A 20,931-nucleotide genomic window follows, 5' to 3' on the forward strand; every position below is an offset into this window, starting at 1 on the left:
TGAAAACGAATTGGAGTTTGTAACAGTGTCTATAAGGGTGTAAGCGGGATAATGTATGGATTGTCTCAAAGCAGAAATAGGTAGTTATAACACAGGATTCCTCACACAGGAATCAGTCTTACATTCAAGGGCCGGCTGGCAGGGTCTGTCTTCTCGGGAAAACAGGCTCTCAAACGTGATTGCCGTTTATCTTCCCGCCGGTCCTGGGTCTATGCCTAACAAATCGGGCAGACTTTGACTTTATAGACACGTTAAAGAGATATGCAGAGACCTGCTGAATACAGACACGGAAAGAGCTATCAGACGACTTGGTGCGTTACTTCAGGTTTCAGTTGCTACGCTCTGCTGCTCTGATTATTAACTTCGAACTTTCCTAGGAAGTAAAATACGCAACGCCAATTTTGTGTTACTTCCTATGTTATCTTATGAAGAACAGCTACCAGTAGCAGCTCAGAGTTCTCTTCTTAACCATTTTGTTTCCTCCTCTGTGGGCTACTTACCTACACAAGGTCACAGTAAGAAGCTCAGGGGGGATGCTGAAAAGTACCTGGGCAGTCCCCAAATACTGCAAGAGGAACACGAGCCCAGAGGGCTTTCTATAGACATCCCTTGAGTGTGGAGGACCCTAGCAGGCAACAGAGAAGGGCACCAGTGGGCGGGAGCCTTGCAGGGGAGACAGCTGAAGTTCCTTCTAACACTACGGCTTTTGTTTCCTGTTGTGCCAGGGCTTGGAAACCAAGACCCCAGAGATTCACAACTGAGACTCGTCTTAGTGGGTAAGACTGGGGCAGGAAAAAGTGCAACAGGAAACAGCATCCTCGGAAAGAAAATGTTTCCTTCGGGCTTTTCTGCAGTATCCATCACCAGGTCCTGTAAGAAAGGAGACAGCACCTGGAACGGGAGGGAAGTCGTTGTTGTGGACACGCCAGGCATCTTTGACACAGAGGCACAGGGTGCTGACACTCGCAAGGAGATTGCTCGCTGCATGGCCCTGACCTCCCCAGGGCCTCATGCTCTCCTCCTCGTCACCCCACTGGGCCGGTACACGCTGGAAGACCACAGAGCCACGGAAAAGGTCCTGAAAATGTTTGGAGAGACAGCTAGGAAACACATGATTCTCTTATTCACCCGGAAAGATGACTTGGAAGGCGCCGATTTCCATGATTACTTAAAGGAAGCTCCAAAAGTCATTCAAGAGCTGATGGACAAGTTCGGAGATCGCTACTGTGTGTTCAACAACAGGGCGACGGGAGCTGAGCAGGAGAACCAGAGGGAGCAGCTGCTGGTCCTGGTTCAGCGCGTGGTCGCAGAGTGCAAAGGCAGGTGCTTCACGAACAACACGTACCAAAGGGCCGAGGAGGAGATTCAGAAACAAATCCTAGTGATACAAGAAAATTACAGAGCAGAGCTAGAGAGACAGAAAGAGCAGATAAGACAGGAGTACGAAGAGAAAATCAGAATGCTGGGGGATGAACTAGAACGGCAAAAGCAAGTAATGCAAATGAACAGGGAGTTGGCAGAAAGGGAGGCTTTCTGTGCTGCAAGGCAGCAAAATGCCAGACACGAAGTTGAGAATCAGAGCTGGATAGTTGAATTCATCTTACTCCTGTTGAAGATTGTTTCTTCTGTTTTCTCTCTGTTTGAGGATTAAACATTAAGATCCAACTTCATGAAAATATGTCTATACTTCCTGCATATTTTCAGCTGGCCCTGCCCCATGTAAGTCAGAGCATTCTCGTTTTTCTGTCTCTCAGACTCTCAGGACTAAGGAGAGTAAAGCTCACTGCTGGGAATTGGTATATGTTGATTGATTTAACAGGGGAGGGACAAACTCTCAGTCTGTGAAACTCCAAAGCACAACGTATTGATGCTCCCTAACTGTGAATTCTTTCTCAGAGACACAGAGAGAAGGAATGCAGGAGACCAAAGAAAATGACCCCAAGCTTTCTCTGTTTATCCCTAGTAAATGTTTCTCCTCTAGATTCTTTCTAGAGTGGTAGGTAATCTCCCCCTGTGGTTTCGTCTCACTTATTTTACCCTCAGGATCACAGTGATCATCTTAACCTTATAGTTTATGAGAAAGATCAGTTCTTTGCATTAGTTAAGCTTATAGATGGAGATGTTTATAGAATTCTTTGTAGATGAATGGAAATTTGTTTACTTACAATTTTACAGAAGGACTCAATTGTTCCTTATCATCCACCCATTGACGAACAGAGTTGTCTGGAAGGTAGATCTTTCAGAACTCAACTATGTGAAATGCGAGGAAGAGTGAAAGGTAGAGATTCAACAGATAAGAGAACAATGTTTGGTATATTCAGATGTATCTGTAGAAACTCTTTGACCAACACCAACCAATTTGCTGAATAACCAGTTCTCTCCTTTTCTTGGGAAACTAACTGCTGTCCCACCCAGTTGAATTGTTTGCTTATTGTTATTATAATAAAACTTTTCTGTTCTCTCATATTTGTACAAAATGGAATCTTTTTTTTTTGGAAAATACTACCACTATTTCTTCTAAGAGCACAGGGATGAATTATAGTCTTTTGTAAAAGTTCAAGATGATTTTGGAAGTAGTCTTGGTCTACCCTCTAGACTTCTCCCTTTCTCCTTTTCCCTGGAAGGTTTGAGCCACATTCTCAACACCTCTGACAGTCAGAGACTACATTGCCCTTGGTTTCATTCATTATGTGTTGATAGAAATTACACGTGACCTACGTTTCTGAGACCTTTGTGGCTTTCCTGATGCAACAATTCTTTTTAATATATGGATAAAAATAGCTAAGTCCCTATCCCTTTTCTACTCTTCTACTGAGTACTCTTCACCTAATAATTTCTAGGCTTCCCCAAAGCACTTTTCCATGTTCTACCAACGTGTTCTGGTGGTCATATGTGACCTATGCCAACTCTCCTTGCTCTGTCACCTTAAAATCGTCTTCTCCATGTCCTAACCCATTTTGCTCAAACTAGGGCATATGCCTCTCCATGATTTCCCCCAAACACAAAGGAGTTTAGACTGTACACTTAATAAAAATTAGCAAAGGCTCACGCATATGAGAAGCACCGTGCAAAGAAGCACGTGACTCCTTTAGAGGTAGCTACTCTGAGTAGAGAGGTTTGGATTCACTCTGCAGAAGGTGGGTGATCTCTGTCTCTACTGTTTTCATCATTGCAGTTTTAGTCAAAATTCTGAGATATGAATTTAACGTGCTATTGTATTACAACCTTCTGTTAACAAATATTCAACCAAAGAACCACATATACCTCCCAAGAGAAAGTAAATACATTTTCTGTGTAAATGCATTCAATTATTCTTACCCCTGCCTCCGAGTTAATGCTGTAGATGAGACAAAGAAAAATGTTTTGCTCTTGACTAGCAGTTAGGAAATGAGAAGCCCGTGTGACATATCCTGAGAGCAGTTTTGCCTATTTGCCTCCCAGGGCAGAAGGCAGACAGATGAATGAAACTATGCATTGTGATTAATACAATAGAAGAATGAAGCATGTCCTCTTCTCTCAAGACTTTTGGGAGTTCATACCTATTCATCTATCTATTAACATTCATTGGTTGTTTGTACTTGGTGGTAGGTAGGTTTTATACGAGAGCTGAGAATCTAGAGATAAGTAAAACAAAGTCCCTTTTGAGACTGGCTTCATTCACTTAGCATAATGATCTTGAGAATCATTCAAGCTGCGTGAACCAAGAGCTTGTTCTCCTTTATTGCTGACTAGTATTCCATCTTGTGGATGTCCCACAGTGTATCACTTCTCCTTTACTTATTCTTATGCCCCTAATTGATTGCTCTTGTCAAATTGCATTTGCTAAAACCTCCATTATAATGTGGATTAGTAGTGGGTGGGTATACTTGCTTTCTTCCTGGATACGCCCTCAGTGTTTCCCAATTAGGTAAGTGAGATAGCTGCTGAGCTACAGTAGTACATGTATTTGTGTGTGTGTGCACACGCGCGTGTGTGTGTGTAATCAGGTTAAACAAGTATCCCCCAATCACTATTTTCTTGAGGGTTTTTATCATGAATGGCTGTTGAATTTCATTAAAGGCTTTTAAAAAATCATCCATGAGAATTATCATGGTGAATGATATGAATAGATTTCCCAATATTGAACCAATTTTTCATTTCTGTTTTCTATCCCTCTTGGTCAGGATGTATCACATTCTTGGTGTGTTGGCACCTGTTTGCTAATATTTTATTTAGCATTTTTGTGTTGACATTCACAAGAGATACGGCTCTATAGTTTTATCTTTTTGTACCATCATTATTAGACTTAGGTATCAATGTTATATTTGTTTTCAAAAAGCAATTCGGAAATTTCTCATCGTTTTCGATGCTCTGCAACAATTTAAAGAGCACGGAAACTATCTGGACTTAGAAGGTTTGGAAGAATTTCCATGCATAGCAGTCTGTCCCTGGTGCTTACTTTGTGATGTGGTTCCTTAATAGCTTTCTCTAATTCTTCCATGTACACTGGTCTATTTTCTCTCTCTAGGGACTTCCCTTGCAGTCCAGTGGTTGAGATTTCACGTTCCAATGCAAAGGGTGCAGGTTTGATCCCTGGTTGGGGAGCTAAGATCCCACGTGCCTTGGGGCCAAAAAACCAAAACATAAAACAAGGAATATTGTAACAAATTTAGTAAAGACTTTCAAAATGGTCCACATCAAAAAACCTTTAAAAAATATTTTTAAAAATAAATTTTTTCTCTAATGGAGATAAGTTTGGTAATCTGCATTTCCCTAGGAAATTATCCATTTCTTCTAGGTTTCCACATTTATTTGCAAAAAGGTTCTAAATTTTAAAATTGTCTTCAATTTCAATGGTTGTTCCTCTTGTCATTTTGGAAGTTTTATTTGTGCCCTTTTCTCTTTTTCTCCTGAACAAGTTAATGAGTAGTTTGTTAATTTAAAATTTTTTCAATAAACCAGGATTTTGATTTATTAATTAGGTGTATTTTTTCTCCACTACATTAATTTTTGTCTTTCATACTTGTACTTTCTTTTCGTTTACCTTATTGTACTTTTTCTAGCTTTTGTGGAAGTGAGAATTTAATTCATTTTCTTCTTTTTTTTAGTTGAAGAAGTTTTTGGTGCAATGCTTTTTACTCTGATCACTTCTTTTTTTTTTTTTTTCTGTACGTGGGCCTCTCACTGCTGTGGCCTCTCCTGTTGCGGAGCACAGGCTCCAGACGCGCAGGCTCAGTGGCCATGGCTCACGGGCCCAGCCACTCCGTGGCATGTGGGATCTTCCCAGACCGGGGCACGAACCTGTGTCCCCTGCATCGGCAGGCGGACTCTCAACCACTGCGCCACCAGGGAAGCCCTCTGATCACTTCTTTAAATGAAGCCTATAGCTTCTGACATTTAGTATTTTTATTAGTATGATCTGTAAGAAATTCTAAAGCCTCAGTTTGTATTTTTCTTTTCAACAAGAGTTGTTTAATACAAGGTGTTTTCATTTCTCGATGGAAGGACTTTTTTCCAAATGTAATTTCTGGTTTTATCTCATCATGATCAGAAAGTGTTGTTTTTATTATTTCTACTTCATGGAACTCACTGATGTTTGCTAACGTATATTAATATATGATCAATATTTGTGAATGTTCCATGTGCATTTGAAAAAGGGTGTATTCTCTGATATTACGCAAAAAGAATGTATTTTCTATAAATCCAAGAGAGCTACTTTCTTCATTATGTTTATTCTTCTGTCTCCTTACTTATTTTTTGTCTACGTGATTTGTCTTTTCTGACAAGTTTATATTCAAGTCATATTATTAGGATCTGTTAATCCATATCTCCTTGCATTTTCTGTAGTTTTTGCTTCATATACACAATGGCTATGTTATGTAGGGCATACATTTTCTTAGGCATTATATCTCTGATATAGGATTTGTGAGAAAGGATAATGAGATATGGAAACTTTAACTCTATTTTTAATTCCTCTTGAGATAATAGTTGCCTTTGCAGAAAAAATGCTTTGAGCAAGCTTGTGGAAACGAGTCCTCTGAGAATATAAGTCAGTTGCTTCTTGTGGAACAATTTGGAATTCACTGGAAACAGCCTACGAGGCAAAACTAAACATATACTACATTTAGGACACAAATAGAAAATGTACATGTTTAATTTGCCTATAATTTTATACTCTTTCCTAGATCCCATCCATTACTTCTAGGGAAAATATATAACTAAATATTTACTCTTGTTTAAAAACCAGTCCAATCGGATCTGCTAAAGAGCCACTTTAGACGGTGTTCAATCTCCATTTAGGTGACTTAGAGACTCCTTGCAACCATCGTATTTCTTTCCTTCAGTGGGGGATGGGTTTCTTCTGTGACATTGTGATCTGCGGAGAAAGATGGGGTCTCCAAGCCTCAGTCCCTGTCTCCTCTACTTGTTGGGTGACATCCCATGTCTGTCAAGCCTCTGCAGCCCTGCTGGTCCCCAACAAGAAAGTCCACAAGCTGGTGTAAAGTCACCAAGTGAATTAATTTCTCACTCCAGGCAGTGCCCTTTGAGGGTCTCCTGGCTGACTTCACCACAGCTCCTGATGGTCTAAAATCTCTGTGGCTGGTCCAGCAGTGACGCTCATTCAGCCCTAGAATATAAGCTGGAGGCTATGTCTGGTTGCATGGAAGAGAACTTCACCAAAGTAGCTTAACAAAGGGTTCAATTGTGATACAAGGGGTTTACGGCTGGTAAGTTCAGAGCCCATGTAACTACCCAAAGAACCTGATTTTTTTCTCCACCATTACTTGCAAGTAACTTTTGTCCTCAAAGTGATAAGACGGCTGCTTCACCTTCAGCCTCATGTCTGAATTGCGGGTGGAAAGAACACAGACACAAGAAGGAAGACAGAATGGCACATCTATTACAAAAGCAAAGGCTACCCAGAAATGTCCACAGGGCTTCTGCTACTACCTCTTGGGCATATGGTTACCCCCAGCTGCAAGAAACACTGTGCAATTCAGTATTTCACACGGGTACGTTGCAGTTATAAGCAAAATTGTAGTTTTGTTAGTGAACAGGAGGGGTAAATGCTAGTAAGCAGATGACTAGCAGCACATGCCAGATGCAGCTGGGGCGAGTTTGCTCTACACCTGGCTCTAGAGCGACCTCACTCCCACCCTCGTGGTGAATTCCTTTGCCAATTCCCAACCAAACTTTCCTATAATCCTAAACTCTTGTTCATTCTACATACAAACCAAGGAAAGAGAATACAACCTCAGAACTTGAGTCTGGTTCCAAAAGGACAGAGGCTTGTAACATACTAAGTATCCTACAGATAAACTTTGGATAAACTACGAAGAATCAAATGCTAGAAAGTACCGGGGAGCAGCCAAACCAGATAGAAACGGAAAGTGTTTCCATCCTTGAGACGAGGACCACATAGGGTGACATCCATGTTTAAAGGCTTTTCTCAGAGGGTGTTCCCCAGATCCTAGCTCAAGAAGTGACCAGAACTTAACTATCTAATATACCTCTTGTCTCCTGAACTTGGAGAGACAAAATTTAGGACACATATCTGATGGCTTGATTCCTCTGCCTTCCTGTTTCCTTTCGCCTATAAGAGGAGCTGTTCTCAACTCTTATTAGCTGGACTTCTACCGTGTAAAATGTTATCGCTTAGTGCCTAAACCTTTTTATGCAAATTGGAGAAGTGATAGAATATAGACCATCCATTCTAGAGAAAACACCCAGCTTGACAAGGTTGTCATCTTTCGACAAAATTCTATAAGTATTTTGAAAAATATTAAAATCTGATTATTCAGGTTTTTTTCTGTATTTTGTGGAGCATTAGCATGCGTCAGCGTCGCCCGGAAGACTTGCTAACGTACAAAGTTTCTGAGTCGGTGGGCCTGAGAATCTGCATTCCTAACAAGTTCCCCGGCATTGCCGACCTCGCTGCTCCAGGAATACACTTTGAGGGTGATTACACTGGAGCAGACACCCTGTGCTCGAGTAAAAAGGGAAAGTCACTTCACTAATTCTCAAGGCATTTCCCCTGCTCCAAATGTTACCAGCCAGAGCCAGGGAGCCAAAGACCCTTCTCCCCTCCAGGATTCTGCAGGAAAACTATACACACAAAGAACTGAATCAAATAAAGCTAAATACCATCTTGTTACCAGAATTCTAGGACTCCCTGGTAAAGGTGAAGTGGAGACCAGAGCAGGGATGAAAAACCTAAGTTAGGAGTCTTCCTTCTATTCCCTGAAATGGAAGAGAGCTAGTTTCACATAATGGGGCCACCTGACAACCAAAGAGTCATAGTCTGAGAAGGTGAAACCCAAAAAGCAAGACTCCTCTGGACCACCAGAAAGAGGACGTTTTTGGTCTGCTTATAGGATGAAACAAGGAACCAAAAGTGTTGGTCATATCTGATCACAGCAGGTCAAAAGGTTGAGAGGGCCGTTTGTATCCTGTTTCTGAAAAATAAAACTCATAGCAGGAAGTGGTCTAATGGGTCTAATGGCTCTCCTAACATTTTTAACATCCCCAAACAGATCAATCGCTCTGCCTTTCGTGAGAGGGAGATCATTTATGAAGTGTCACTCCAGAGTTTCTCCCTCCTGGGTTCTGGAGGGATTAGCACTTCCTCTTTCCAACCTAGAGGGAAGGCAGTCGACTTGATGTAATAACGCCCACTGCTGCCCGTGGGACCCTCCCCATGAGTTTCAAAATCACTAGGAAAGATGCCAAAGCGTACAAGATGCTTAGTATCCATGGTTATTGTGGAAACCAGCTAAAGAAGTGAATTTTGGGTCTTCATGAAATTGGGTCAAATAGAGAACAGGAGTACACGACTGAGAAAGTAGAGGGAAGCATAAAGAAGTGAGCTCAGGAAATTCCCAGAAAGAACAAGAAAGATTTGGGGCTCTCCATGCTGTGGAAATGTAACTTGAGCCAAGTTTCACCAACTCTTCAAGGGGTAGGGTGAAAAAATATTTAGTGAGGGCCTCATGTATGCCAGCAAGTTGGTACACAGGAGTGAACAGGAAGAGTTAGCTGCCACTCACTACTGAGGGAGTACATGTTGAAACGAAAATTCAAGATAATATTTTAATACTTTGTCCCAGGCATACCCAGCATCAGATAGGTGTAACTCCTATTCGATGTCGTGGATGAGATAGGAAAGCTTTCCCTAAGGTCAGATACAAGGTGAATCCTTCCATCTGAATTATTCAGCTGTGCTGAGTGCTGTAAACATGGCACCATTGATTCTTCCTGGGTCCTCTGCATCTCAGGGAAGGAGCCCGGGCCAACGTTCCTTATCATCCCTTTCCCTACAGGTCCGGGTTACAGTCTGCCAATGAGAAGCACTCCCACAAGATTTGGAACTTGCTGGAGAAGGAGCACATGGCAACCATTACAAATAGACTACGGGAGACAGCGGTGTGTTTCACAGCTCATAGCTGCTGAAAATCACCCAGGTCAGCACACCACCTTGCTCCCCAGGCCAGGGCAAGCCTTTCATTCCTTGGACTAAAAGTTCATCCAACTTTTAGCATTGACATATACACACTACCAAATGTAAAACAGATAGCTAGTGGGAAGCAGCCGCATAGCGCAGGGAGATCAGCTCGATGCTTTGTGACCACCTAGAGGGGTGGGATAGGGAGGGTGGGAGGGAGACGCAAGAGGGCGGGGATATGGGGACATATGTATACATGTAGCTGATTCACTTTGTTGTACAGCAGAAACTAACCCAACATTGTAAAGCAGTTACACTCCAATAAAGATGAAAAGAAGAAAAGAAAAAGAAAGATGTGGATGAAAGTCATACGCTCACCAATCTAATGTATCTAAAGGCAACTTAAAAAAAATTTTTTTTTTTTACCATTTTAGAAGGAAAAACAAAAAGTTCATCCTACTTTTAGTACCTAGATTGGCTTCAGTTTTCCTAATCGAATACTCTGTATAAGTGGAGAGAGATGAAATGTTACTGGAAACAGTCAAGGCAAAATAAAGCAGGATCCAGAAGTGGAGAAGAGCGTATGGTCCGGGAATTCTGGGGCGCAGAGTACAAGTGTGAGACTGGAGATTACTGCATGTGCTTCCATCACGAGCAATTTGTGCCAAGTATCTATTAAAATTCTCCTCTGACAGGTTTGAAGGATGTAAAAATATCTATACCCCTAATTTGAATTTTTTTTTTTTTTTTTTTTTTTTGCCCTGAGTTTACATCTTTTCCTAGACGTGGGACGACTTTAAGACATACTCAAAGTATCATTCGGATCATGTCTTATGTCACACTTCTCATATAGCTCTAAAGAAAGAGGCTTGCAATTTTTCAAACCTTAAATCAATTCATCTTTGATATTATTTTAAAAGTCTTGCCTTCTCTGGGCAATTGTTTGGTGCCTTGATGGAAGGTCTTTCGTGTTTTGCATACTTTAGAATTTTTAGTCTTTTCTTTAAAAATTTGCAGTAAAACTTTCCATAGGGCTTCCCTGGTGGCGCAGTGGTTGAGGGTCCGCCTGTCGATGCAGGGGACGCGGGTTCGTGCCTCGGTCCGGGAAGATCCCACGTGTCGCGGAGCGGCTGGGCCCGTGAGCCATGGCCGCTGAGCCTGCGCGTCCGGAGCCTGTGCTCCGCAATCGGAGAGGCCACAACAGTGAGAGGCCCGCGTAACGCAAAAAAAAAAACACAACTTTCCATAACCAAAGTAATAAGTTGTTTTCACCATCTCTCCAACTAAAAGTGTTTTTATTTTTCATGCAGTAATCCAAACTGTTTTACACCTGGCCCAAGTTATAAGCTCAGAGCCTATTAAAAGTTGTCTAGAGGTTTTTGTTGGACATTTAATTCTGCCTTCAGTTGTCAAGTCTGTTTTTGATGGTTGAGAGGAAACATTTTATCAAATCCTGTATGTGTTTGCTGAAAAGGTCTCTAACAGCTTTTTTTTTTTCTTTTTTGGTTTTGCTACACTGCAGCAAATTGCAATTGCCACTGTGAATGTTATAACACATCTTCCAGTCTCTTTTTCTCTCTCCTGTTCCAGTTTTACTACCTGCTTAGTCATCTCCATTCATTCTGCATCAATATCATGCCTTCATTTTAAAGTTTAAATATTGTCCATACTTATTTTTAAATTAAGATTTAACTCAACCCTATTATAAATAAAATAATAAACCGTATTTAAATTTAATGGTCATTATCTACTACAATGTAGACAGGTATCACTATAACTCATGCTGTCTACACAAAGTATTCGAATAAAAGTATTACATCACTGCATTAGGAAGATTGTTCAAAGGGAATCAATCTTCTGACATTGACTAGATCAATGATGTACGTAAGTTTTCATACTAGAAACAATAAACGTGGCCAAAATTTACATTGCAATACAGCAACAATATGTGACACAACAGTTAGAGTGAAGTGTATTTCTACCCAAACAACAAAGCTGTGTTTCATGGTAAAATATTTTACAGTGTTTCAGTGTTTAAATTTAAATTAAAACAAATTATCATGAAATAAAAGTTAAAATTCAATTTCTCAGGTACACCAGCTACATTTCAAGTGCTCAATAACCACATATGGCTGGTGGCTACCATATTGGATATTGCAATTTCTAGAAAATACTCAAATATTTGGAAATTAAACACATACTCCTAAATAATCCATGAGTGACAACAGAGATCACAAAGAATATGCAAAACGTTATAAACTAAGTGAGAGTGAAAACAGAACACACAAAAATTTGTGAGATGTAGATAAACATGTGTAGAGGGAAATTTTATTGCTTTCTATCCTTATGTTAGAAAAGGAGAATGTCTAATAGTTTACAGGATATTGTCGATAGCATGTTGTAGGGACTCTGGGTATTATTATGCTCTTCTGAATAGTACTGTGTTCGCTCTAGCAGGCACTTAAACTCCTGGCAGATCCCTTTGAACTTGGGAAGGCTTGGTTGTCGACGTCATTAGCGAGGGGCTATTCCAATCTTGCTCTTTTAGGGCAAGTCCCTTAGTCCTGATGGGATTCTACTCGCGTTGGTATTTCAGTGGAATACGTGGTGGACCGGAATCTCAAATTTTGTCTTTGCTGCTGAGGGCAACTGTTGAAATCTCTAACTAGCTCTTTCAGCCTTCCAAAAAAAGTTTCCCCTGGACCCTTCAGAGACTGCCGTTCATGGGTCAGCCAAAGACTTGAAGGGAGTTTATATGAAGACTTTCTAATGCTCCCACCCACCCCCCTGTGTGGCTCCTTTTGGGAGTTCTCCATCAATTTCTGCCCTCTCTGGCTGCCCCCAAACTGAATCCTCTTACTCTCAGGTCACTGTGAATTTCTGCTTGAGCGATATCCCTGGGTCAGCAAGATGGGGAAGTGCTCTCGGGGGGAAAAGCCACATAAAAGTGGCAGCTCGGGCTTCCCTGGTGGCGCAGTCACCAGGGAAGAGAGTCCGCCTGCCGATGCAGGGGACGCAGGTTCGTGCCCCGGTCCGGGAAGATCCCACATGCCGCGGAGCGGCTGGGCCCGTGAGCCATGGCCGCTGAGCCCGCGCGTCCGGAGCCTGTGCTCCGCAACGGGAGAGGCCACAACAGTGAGAGGCCCGCGTACCGCAAAAAAAAAAAAAAAAAAAAAAGTGGCAGTTCCATGGCCCCTTATGTTAACTGTCAAGTTCCTTATAGTGTCTCCCTGTATTTGGTCACTTTTCAGTATCTTCTAACAGTTGTTTAGAAATTCTCATTATTTTGAATTTTCTACATAGTGTATGAATGTCATTACGGGAGGATTGGGAGCTGGAAACCTTCCCTGGGGTTTCAGCCGCTGCTTTGACCCACCAAGGAGGAAGCAGCCCACGTGCTCACTGGGCACTTCGGATTCTCCAGATCTGTGTTTTTCATGCTTTGCTCCAGTGTAGAGATATTTTTTGAGAATAATGAATTCCAAAGTTCACTATTTTCACAGCCTTGGCCAAGACAACCCTCTCTCCTCCCCCTGCCCCCACCCTCACCCACACCACTTCTTTCCTATTGGTACACAGACCATGGAGTTTCCAGCACATACCGACACATGCCTTCCCCGTTCTCTGATGCTGAGGGAGTGATGGCATGAAGCAACATCTATCCCTCCTTCTGAAAAGTCGTGGGAGGTATTTTCCCTGATTTTTAGTAATAAAGGAGAGAAAACCCCATATTCGATATAATTTTAAACAATTCCTTTAGAATTTTTAATGAATGACATGTTTTGAGTGACGTGCCATTTAGAGTCACTGGATGGGTGTCATTTGGTCAGGTGCTTGTATTTTCCATTATGAAATCAATCAAGCCAGCAGAGTTCAAACAAAAGTACCTAAATTAAAGAAATTTATCTTCTTCTCCTAAAGGAAATGCAAATGATTTTACTTCAATAAGTCACGAGTCTATTCTCTTAGAAACAAGATGGCCTTAATTCACTTATCCTGGAGGCATTTACCAATTCTCCCAACTTTTTTTGTTTTAGATTTTTAATGTAACTGAGAGATTTTCTTTTAACATTGTGTAAATTTAAGGTGTGCAGGGTGTATGGCTGCTGTTGTAACAATATTCATCACACCACATTCTTAGAGTACAATGTTACTGTCTACATTCAATATACTGTACCTTAGATCTCTATGGCTTATTTCGTGCTTGTTACAAGTTTGTACCCTTAAATACCACCAGTCTTATCCCCTGTGCCCCTACCTCCTGGTAACCACCGTTCTACTCTTTCTTTAAACAGGTTTGACATTTTAGATTCCACATATAAGTGATATATATTACACAGTACTTGTCTTTCTCTAACTTATCTTACTTCCAATCCTCCCAAATTTAATACATAAATGTAAGACAATTCCAACTGGAATCCCAACAAGATTCTTTTATGAAAATTAAACAAAGCGATTTTAACTTTCACACAGAAGAATAAATGCCCGAAAATAACAAAGGAAATACAAAAATGGAGACTGGGGAGGAAATCAGTGTGTCACATTATAATCAAAGCCACTCTAATCAAATCCGTGTTTTATTCATGCAGGAGTAGAAAAGTCAGAAGACAAGATCAGAATCGAAAATCCTGACAGAGATCTTAGGGAATATGAAAACTTAACATATGATAAACGTTGCGTTCCAGTTCAGCGGGACGCGGATCACCTACTTAATAAATGATCTGGCACAAAGGCTATCGTAAGCATACACCAAAATAAGTCTCTGTTCTGCCTCGAGACACTTGTCTGAATCTTTTAGCAAAAGAAATGCTTAAGCTTTCTTAGGCGTCCGCTGCGTCTGGAGAAGACGACAGCCGCGTGTTGCAGGGCTCTCCCCATCAGCGTGGCAGGCTGTTCCCTAGGACGTCTTACATCATTCACCTGCTTCTTTCCTTTGCAGCTTCCCTTTCTTCTCTGCCTCCTCCCATTCTGTGCACCAAAATACCTTGCTGGGGACCCACCTACACACCAAGACACACCCCACCCACACTTTCTCCCCATTCTCAAGGGAGAAGGGAAACAGTTGCAGGTGAAGCAGAGGCAGGGCTGAACATCGCCTCTGTTCTCTACAGCCGGACGGCAGGCATCACAAGGGGCAGTAACAGGTGTGTGACCTCCCTAGTCCAAGTCTGCCTCAGGGAAGTGCTCCTCTCTGCCCAAGCCCACTTGGCACCTCCGGGGGCCTCCATGTCCTGCAGCCAGGTCTAGGCTCCATTTCTTGACCAGACCTGGCCCCCTGGATACCCCCACCCCGCTCTGCTCATCCTCCCACCAAGAGGTTCCCACGGGGCTCCTTTGCTGCGATTGGGTGGCCTCTTTCAAGAGTGAATTAAAGGGCTGCGCCTTCTACCCCTCCCGTTTCTACTTGCTTTCTCCTCCCCAGCCCAGTGCCTGTCCTGCCCCACATGGCACAGGGCCTTAAAAGTCATCATGCCTGCCCGCTTAGCGGGCAAGGACACAGCCCAAGAGATGCAGAGGCACCTGTTCGACATCCCACACTGATTTGCTACATCGACGTTTAAGTGGTGACTTCAGTGGCCAGGATGCTGTGGGAGTTACATGGGCGAATGAGGCACGGGCCTGCCCGCAGGAAGCTGTGGTCCTATCGGTGTTCTATTGCAGACTCGGAATGCCAAGGAGACGTGAGGATCGAGGGGCACAGAGGAGGGAGGGCCCACGTGTTCTGGAAGGTGTGATGAAGGACCAGCGAACTCAGGAGCCCGCACACCGCTCGCCACCCCAGACCCTGCCCTGGACACTGGGAGGGTCAGTGACCTGTGGGACGGAGAGAGCAAGTGAGGGGCTGGAAGGCAGACTCCGGGGCCGAGGGAGGCTGGCAGGAAGCAGCCGTGGCTGCGTGGAATCCAGCGCGTCTCAGATGGGCGGCCTCCCCAGGGGCTGTGTGTCAGTGCGCCCAGATTCCTTCCGGATGCGACACAGTCCCTGCCACCAGGACTCCTCGCTGCGCCCTTCCTCGGAGCCCTGGCCCTGGGGGACCCGCCCCGCCGGCTCTCGCTGGAGCAGGACGTCGCGCTGGGACTGACGGTAAGCCTGGTGGCTGTAATAACGGCCTTCGTGCTCCCACAGGACGGCTTCGATTTGTTCCATGAGCTCCTTCAGCTGGGCGTCCTGCTCCGCCCCCTGCGCCCTGTTGTTGAAGCCACAGTGTCGCCGCTCACACACGACGTCCAGCCTGGCAAGCTCCCGGTTGTCGGTCTCTCGCAGGTACTCCTCCAGGGAGCCGCCGTCCAGGTCTTCCTTCCGCGTGAACACCAGGATGGTGCGGGCCAGAATGCCCGCCCCGAAGAGCTCCTGGAGGCACCTGACCCCCTCCTGATCCTCCTCGGTGAAGCGGCCCAGCTGCGTCACCAGGAGCACCGCGTGGGGCCCCGGCGAGGAGAAGGCCATGGCTTCGCAGGCGCCCCGAGCGGTCCCTCGCGGCGCCGCCCCCGGGGACAGGATGTCGGGGGTGTCGATGACCTCGAGCTCCTTCCCCGCCCACGCTCGGCGCCCCCGCTGGAAGGCCTTGGTCACGGGCCCGGTGCTGACCTTGGACTCGAACACTCTCCGGCCGAGGATGCTGTTTCCCGTTGCGCTTTTCCCGCTTCCGGGTTTTCCCACCAGGATGAGCCTCAGCCTCTGCGGGGTCCCTTCATCCTCCCTCAGCCCTGGAGGCATCAAGAGAAGGTGGGAGACCGGGGTTAGAGCCCATCCACCCACTTTAGCCTCACCAGGGGCAGAATGTCCGGGGGGCGGGGATCAGGAGAAGGGAAGACGGCGTCAGCATCTGAGACGTGCCCTAGACTCACATTCTTTCCTTCCCTCTCTCTTTTTGTTGTGCAGTCATCACCACTATGCAGCCCAAGAATTTTCCATCTTCCCAAACTGAAACCCTGTCCCCGTTAAGCGCTAACGCCCCATTGCTCCCTCCTGCTAACGCCTGATAGCCCTGTTCTTTCCGTCTCTGTGTGTTTGACTCTTCTACGGACCTCATGTAAGTGGAGTCAGGCAATGTTTGCCCTACTGTGTCTGGCTTATTTCACTTAGCATAATGTTTTCAAGGTTCATCGACGTTGTCGCGTGTGTCAGAACTTCCCTCCTTTTTAAGGCTGAATAATATTCCACTGTAGGTGTAGACCACATTGTGTTTATTCATATATATATGAATATATATATATATATATATATATATATATATATATAGACTTTGGGGTTGTTTCCACCTTTTTGCTATTGTCAATATGCTGCTATGAGCCTTAATGCACATCTGTTCAACATCTGTTTCAATTCTTTGGGCTATATTCCCAGAAGTGGAATTGCTGGATGATATAGTAGAAAGCTACATTTTATGTTTAGGTTTTGAGCCCTCTTCTCAGGGTCACCTATGTGGGAATCATCCCATCATGACCTGGGACCCTGAGCTTCCTCAAGTACCTCTGATTGGAGACCCTTCTCAGGAAGAGTGGTGAAATTGAGAGCACGCAGCCTCTGTGTCGGTCCTCTCCCTGACGTGATCGACCACGTCACATTACCTTTAGTTTTCCCAGCGAGGAGTGTTGTGAGGGTGGATTCTTTTCAGCCCGACCCACAGCTCCACAGCACAGCTGCACACTGGGGTCACATTCTTAAGCTACATCCTTGGAGCTGGGGCTGGACATTCTCACCCAGCAGAACGTTCAGAGCCATCAGCGGAGAGAAGCTTTGTCATGCCAATCTAATACTTAGAAACCCAATGTCCAGATGTTTTAGAAACGACCGGAGCTGGAGGGCAGGAAGGGAATTCCCTTCTCATGGGCTCCCAGGAGCCAGAGCACATAGAGGAGAGCCCAACCCCAGCCGGCTTCCAAGTCTGTTCCACATTGAAGACATTGATGTCTCTCCGTGACAGAGCCCCGGCCTCCTGAAAGTAGGATTGGCACCGCCTCCTTCCAAACCTCCCAGCAGCGCGTTTCTGCTGCCTTTCTCCCTTGGCTGCCTGACCCTCCGACCAGTTTTGACTAGGTGATATTGGCTCCCTCCAGCTTCCCTCAGGTGGCTTGAAAGGAATTTGAGTGAATGGGTGGGAGTTTCACAGAAGCAGGGAAGGTGCAGTGTTCATCTCCACCCTCCAATGCGAAGCTGGAGGGAGACAGGGGTCTCCTGTCTGGGCAAGCCTGGAGGTGCCCACGTCATTGGACTTTAAAGCCAGATTTTTAAAGTAATGCTTAATCTCGATTGCTGCAAAAAAAGGGAAATCAGGTGTCGGCACTTGTATTGTAATTTTCCTGTGCGGCTTATTAATATGGCTTTCTCTCAATGGCTCAGGTCACTGAAGTTCATATCGTAAAAAAAAAAAAATCAGTCCTGTTGAAATGCATGATGGATCACAAATCAATTCTTCTGGCCAGGAAAGTGGATGGGTTTCCGGCATTGCTATATTCCTAAATTCTGTTTCCTCAGGCTAGATGGTGAAGTTGAGCCATGAAAGTTAAGCCCTTGACCCTGATGCAACAGCTTTTGTGGGGAGGGAGCCCCTTGGGAAGACGGAGCCCGGTCCTGGGGGCACCTGAGTGCATCCTGCTTGTTCACTAGTGCTTTGCACTCCTCGTGACCCTGAGAGCTCTCACACTTGAGCCAGCAAGATGCCCACACGGAGGCCGGGGGCGAGTCATTTTTCACACCCACTCAGCACATCCTTCCTGAGACTCAGTGAAGGGGCAGTTGGTGCTGTGCGTCACCCCTTCGGCCCACTGCGCCCATCAGGGGCCTTTCCCTTCTATCTGGCCATGTTGAAGAGAGGCCCAGCCCAAACGCCCTTCGATGGTCGCCGGGTGGGCAAATCTCTGACAGGAGGAACTCCTGCTGCCTTTCCCAGCGTGCCCCCTGCACCTCACAGGTCCCCCGGCCATGCCTCTCTAAGTTTATGTCTGCTGGAAACATGTTTTACCTCCTGACCCGTCTTGTGTAGGATCCTGAGACAGCCCTTCCTCGCGATTTTCCGGGAGAATGAGTTCATAATATTCTTCTTCCTCCTAAAAAAAGAATCATATGTCTCACTGATTTTTCCACCGAGTTTTAAGAGGCACCTGACTTGTGCCTTTCTCTTGCCAAAAGGAAGTTGTTTGCATTGGTTTGGGGGGGAGAGACGGAGTGAGGGGGAGTCTAAGACACCTTCTACATCCTTTAGGGACCCTGTTTCCTCCTTTCTCCCCCCTGCACTGTGGTCTCCATTTTGGGGTGATTCTGTGATGGAGAGAAAGGATCAGGGATGCATCCTGACAGATACTGTCCTGGGAGCAGGGGCCAGCGTGCCTGGGGGACGTGAGCAGGAAGTTGCTGGAGGGGCTGGTGAGGGGCTCTTGGGGCCAGATGATCTGTGGGGAGAGCCCAGCAGCAAGGGCCGCAGAGGCCAAGAGCTGGACGGTGAGGAGGGCGGCAGACTCGGACAGGCTCCCTCTCCACGTCGGGCCCAGTCCCGGTCCTGCTGGGGGCCCAGGGGACTCGGCGCTCCTCCCCAGGCCAGCAGCTAGGTGGTCGCACCACCTGGGCCTCAATGTCCCTGGAGGTGTGAATGCTGGGCCACAACTACATGTTCGTGACATCTCTTCCCTGTAGAAGATTCCAGCACATTTTTTGACCTTCTGTAGAGCGATTCCTAGTCCTCTTTGCAAAGGAGGGCCGTGTCACGAACCCAGGAACTCGCGTCATCCTGAGGAGAGAGCAGCGTATCCTGCCTTCAGTCCATTCCACCCTGCAGACCAACACGGTTCCCTGTTTCAGGGGCCCATCATGCTGTATCTGCTTGGTAGTCTCTGTGGGATGGGGAGGGAACCGTGTGGCCCCATGACTGTTTTTCTGGAATGTGTAGGACACTCAGAGACAATCACAGTCAGATGACATTCTCCAGATGGAGGCTCTGAGTTGAAGGGGATGGTAACTCCGGGGGAACGTCCATAGACATAGCTTTCCCGTTGCCACAGCATCCCTGGGGTGCTAAGGCTCTCTGCTCGCCTGGCCCACCACCTCAGTCCTCGCCAGATCCCAGGGGCTGGCCGGGGACCCGCGGGGCTGTGGCGCAGGACTGGGGGTTCGGGGCTGTGGCGCAGGACTGGGGGTTCAGTGATGTCAGCTCTAACGTGCCAGCTGAGAGCGGACCCAGCCCAGGAGGTTTGGGGACGTTCCAGGGAGAGTGACCAGGCCAGGTGAACACCTTCACCCCGACCTGTTCAGCCGCATTCTTGTGAGGACACAGGCTTTTACCTCTCAAAGGGGCCCCCGTCTTTGCAAAGTGGAGATCCCTCAATCTCTTTGTCCTTGGTGCCCTTACATCATTGGTGGAAACAGAAGCAGCACTTCACCCAGGAAACCTCCTTTCTCCTCTAGAGAGAAGGGTGGTGAGAAGAAGATACAGGCCGGGCCGGGACCAGGGCAGGTGGGTGAGGCAGACCCTGCACTCCACCCTCACGCCCAGACAGCGCGTCTGCCCGGCCCCTGGCCGCCTCAGCCTACACCCTGCCCAACAGGGCATCACGTGTGTGCCACGTGCCACAGTGTTTGTCTCCAACACGGAGCAGATACGTCACCTTTGTGAGGTTTCTCAGGAAAGCAGTGAAACTCACAGAAGCGTCTTGCCCAGGAGTAAGCAGTGAGTTCCAGGCAGAGCACAAAGGGTCCAAGATTCTCCCGACTCTTAGCCCTGGCTCCTCTTATTGTACCTCAGACATGTGTGCACACACACACACACACACACACTACTTACACACATACACTCACAAAAGTACGAACACACACAAACATAGCACACACATACCTACACAACACACATGAACATATATATACACAACACACAAACACATACATACACAAACACGAACATAAGACACAAACACCACTCACACACATATACTCACAAACGTATAAACATACCTACCACACACACACAAACATAACACACACAGAAAACACGCATATACTCACCTACACACAAAGAGACATACACAAAAACACACTACCCACACCATCCCCACTACACACTCTCAAAGACGACACACACACAAACACAAGTACACATCACACACAGACACAGTCCCCACACACTCGGACTTACCGCCCCGCTGCCCGCAGGGCAGGTCGAATGGCCATGTTCTGTGTCTCCCGGGGTCGCAAGCACTCGTGAATTCTTTGTTTCACTTTCTAGAGCTGCCGCATTGCAGGCTGAATGGAGAAGGTAAAAGAAAGTGTCCCGGGCGTATGAATAGATAGAGGACATAGCTTATAGTTTTTCAGCAAAATGTGATCTGACAGCTCAGCTCAAAAACTGCCCTTGAAACTGCAGCTGTGAGCTGTGAGATGAGGGAAGAGGAAGTGGTAGGAACACCCAGGCGGGGCCCTCACGGCTCAGAAAGCTCTGCCGGCTGCACTTCCTCTGCAGCCGTGATAACAGCCACAGGAAAAACAACACGCGTATTGTGATGCTTTTTATTCCACTAGAA

At 45.8% G+C, this 20,931-nt stretch overlaps 3 protein-coding genes across 12 annotated transcripts in view; 1 reads left to right on the forward strand and 2 right to left on the reverse strand.

Annotated features, from left to right (window-relative positions):
- Positions 1 to 2,461, forward strand: part of GIMAP4 (GTPase, IMAP family member 4) — a 28,812-nt gene extending 26,351 nt beyond the window's left edge. For all 6 annotated transcript variants that reach the window (XM_029234075.1, XM_029234073.1, XM_029234074.1 and 3 more), the window contains one exon: positions 726 to 2,461. In XM_029234075.1, the coding sequence (XP_029089908.1) occupies positions 726 to 1,651 (926 nt within the window). In that variant the 3' untranslated portion in view covers positions 1,652 to 2,461. The remainder of the gene's footprint in view (positions 1 to 725) is intronic.
- The window catches only part of LOC114901884 (GTPase IMAP family member 5-like), a 162,300-nt gene that overhangs the window by 73,446 nt on the left and 67,923 nt on the right, over positions 1 to 20,931 (reverse strand). The window lies entirely within an intron of this gene.
- GIMAP6 (GTPase, IMAP family member 6) lies at positions 13,445 to 20,843 on the reverse strand. 3 transcript variants are annotated; one of them, XM_029234080.1, is made up of 3 exons: positions 20,547 to 20,843; positions 18,387 to 18,471; positions 13,445 to 16,128 (listed from the first exon to the last, which is right to left on the reverse strand). In XM_029234080.1, the coding sequence occupies exons 1-3, from the start codon at positions 20,706 to 20,708 to the stop codon at positions 15,335 to 15,337; spliced, it is 1,041 nt and encodes a 346-aa protein (XP_029089913.1). In that variant the 5' UTR covers positions 20,709 to 20,843; the 3' UTR covers positions 13,445 to 15,334. The 3 variants fall into 3 exon arrangements, 1 of the variants encoding a protein (XP_029089913.1); XR_003795313.1 differs by lacking the exons at positions 13,445 to 16,128; positions 18,387 to 18,471 and adding exons at positions 18,477 to 19,148; positions 19,700 to 19,818 and having other exon boundaries at positions 20,547 to 20,772; XR_003795312.1 differs by lacking the exons at positions 13,445 to 16,128; positions 18,387 to 18,471 and adding an exon at positions 18,477 to 19,818 and having other exon boundaries at positions 20,547 to 20,772.

This window comes from Monodon monoceros, unplaced genomic scaffold, assembly GCF_005190385.1.
Source record: "Monodon monoceros isolate NGI ecotype Baffin Bay Population unplaced genomic scaffold, NGI_Narwhal_1 Super_Scaffold_2, whole genome shotgun sequence".
Lineage (NCBI taxonomy): Eukaryota > Metazoa > Chordata > Mammalia > Artiodactyla > Monodontidae > Monodon > Monodon monoceros.

Bases quoted from the DNA above. Each gene is read 5' to 3' on its own strand.
- GIMAP6 (XM_029234080.1), bottom strand. From the start codon at position 20,708: ATGTCCTCTATCTATTCATACGCCCGGGACACTTTCTTTTACCTTCTC. The intron at 18,472-20,546 runs GTAAGTCCGAGT...TTCTTTTTTTAG, and splicing joins GCCCTGCGGGCAGCGGGGCG to GAGGAAGAAGAATATTATGA. The intron at 16,129-18,386 runs GTAAAACATGTT...TGATGCCTCCAG, and splicing joins TACACAAGACGGGTCAGGAG to GGCTGAGGGAGGATGAAGGG.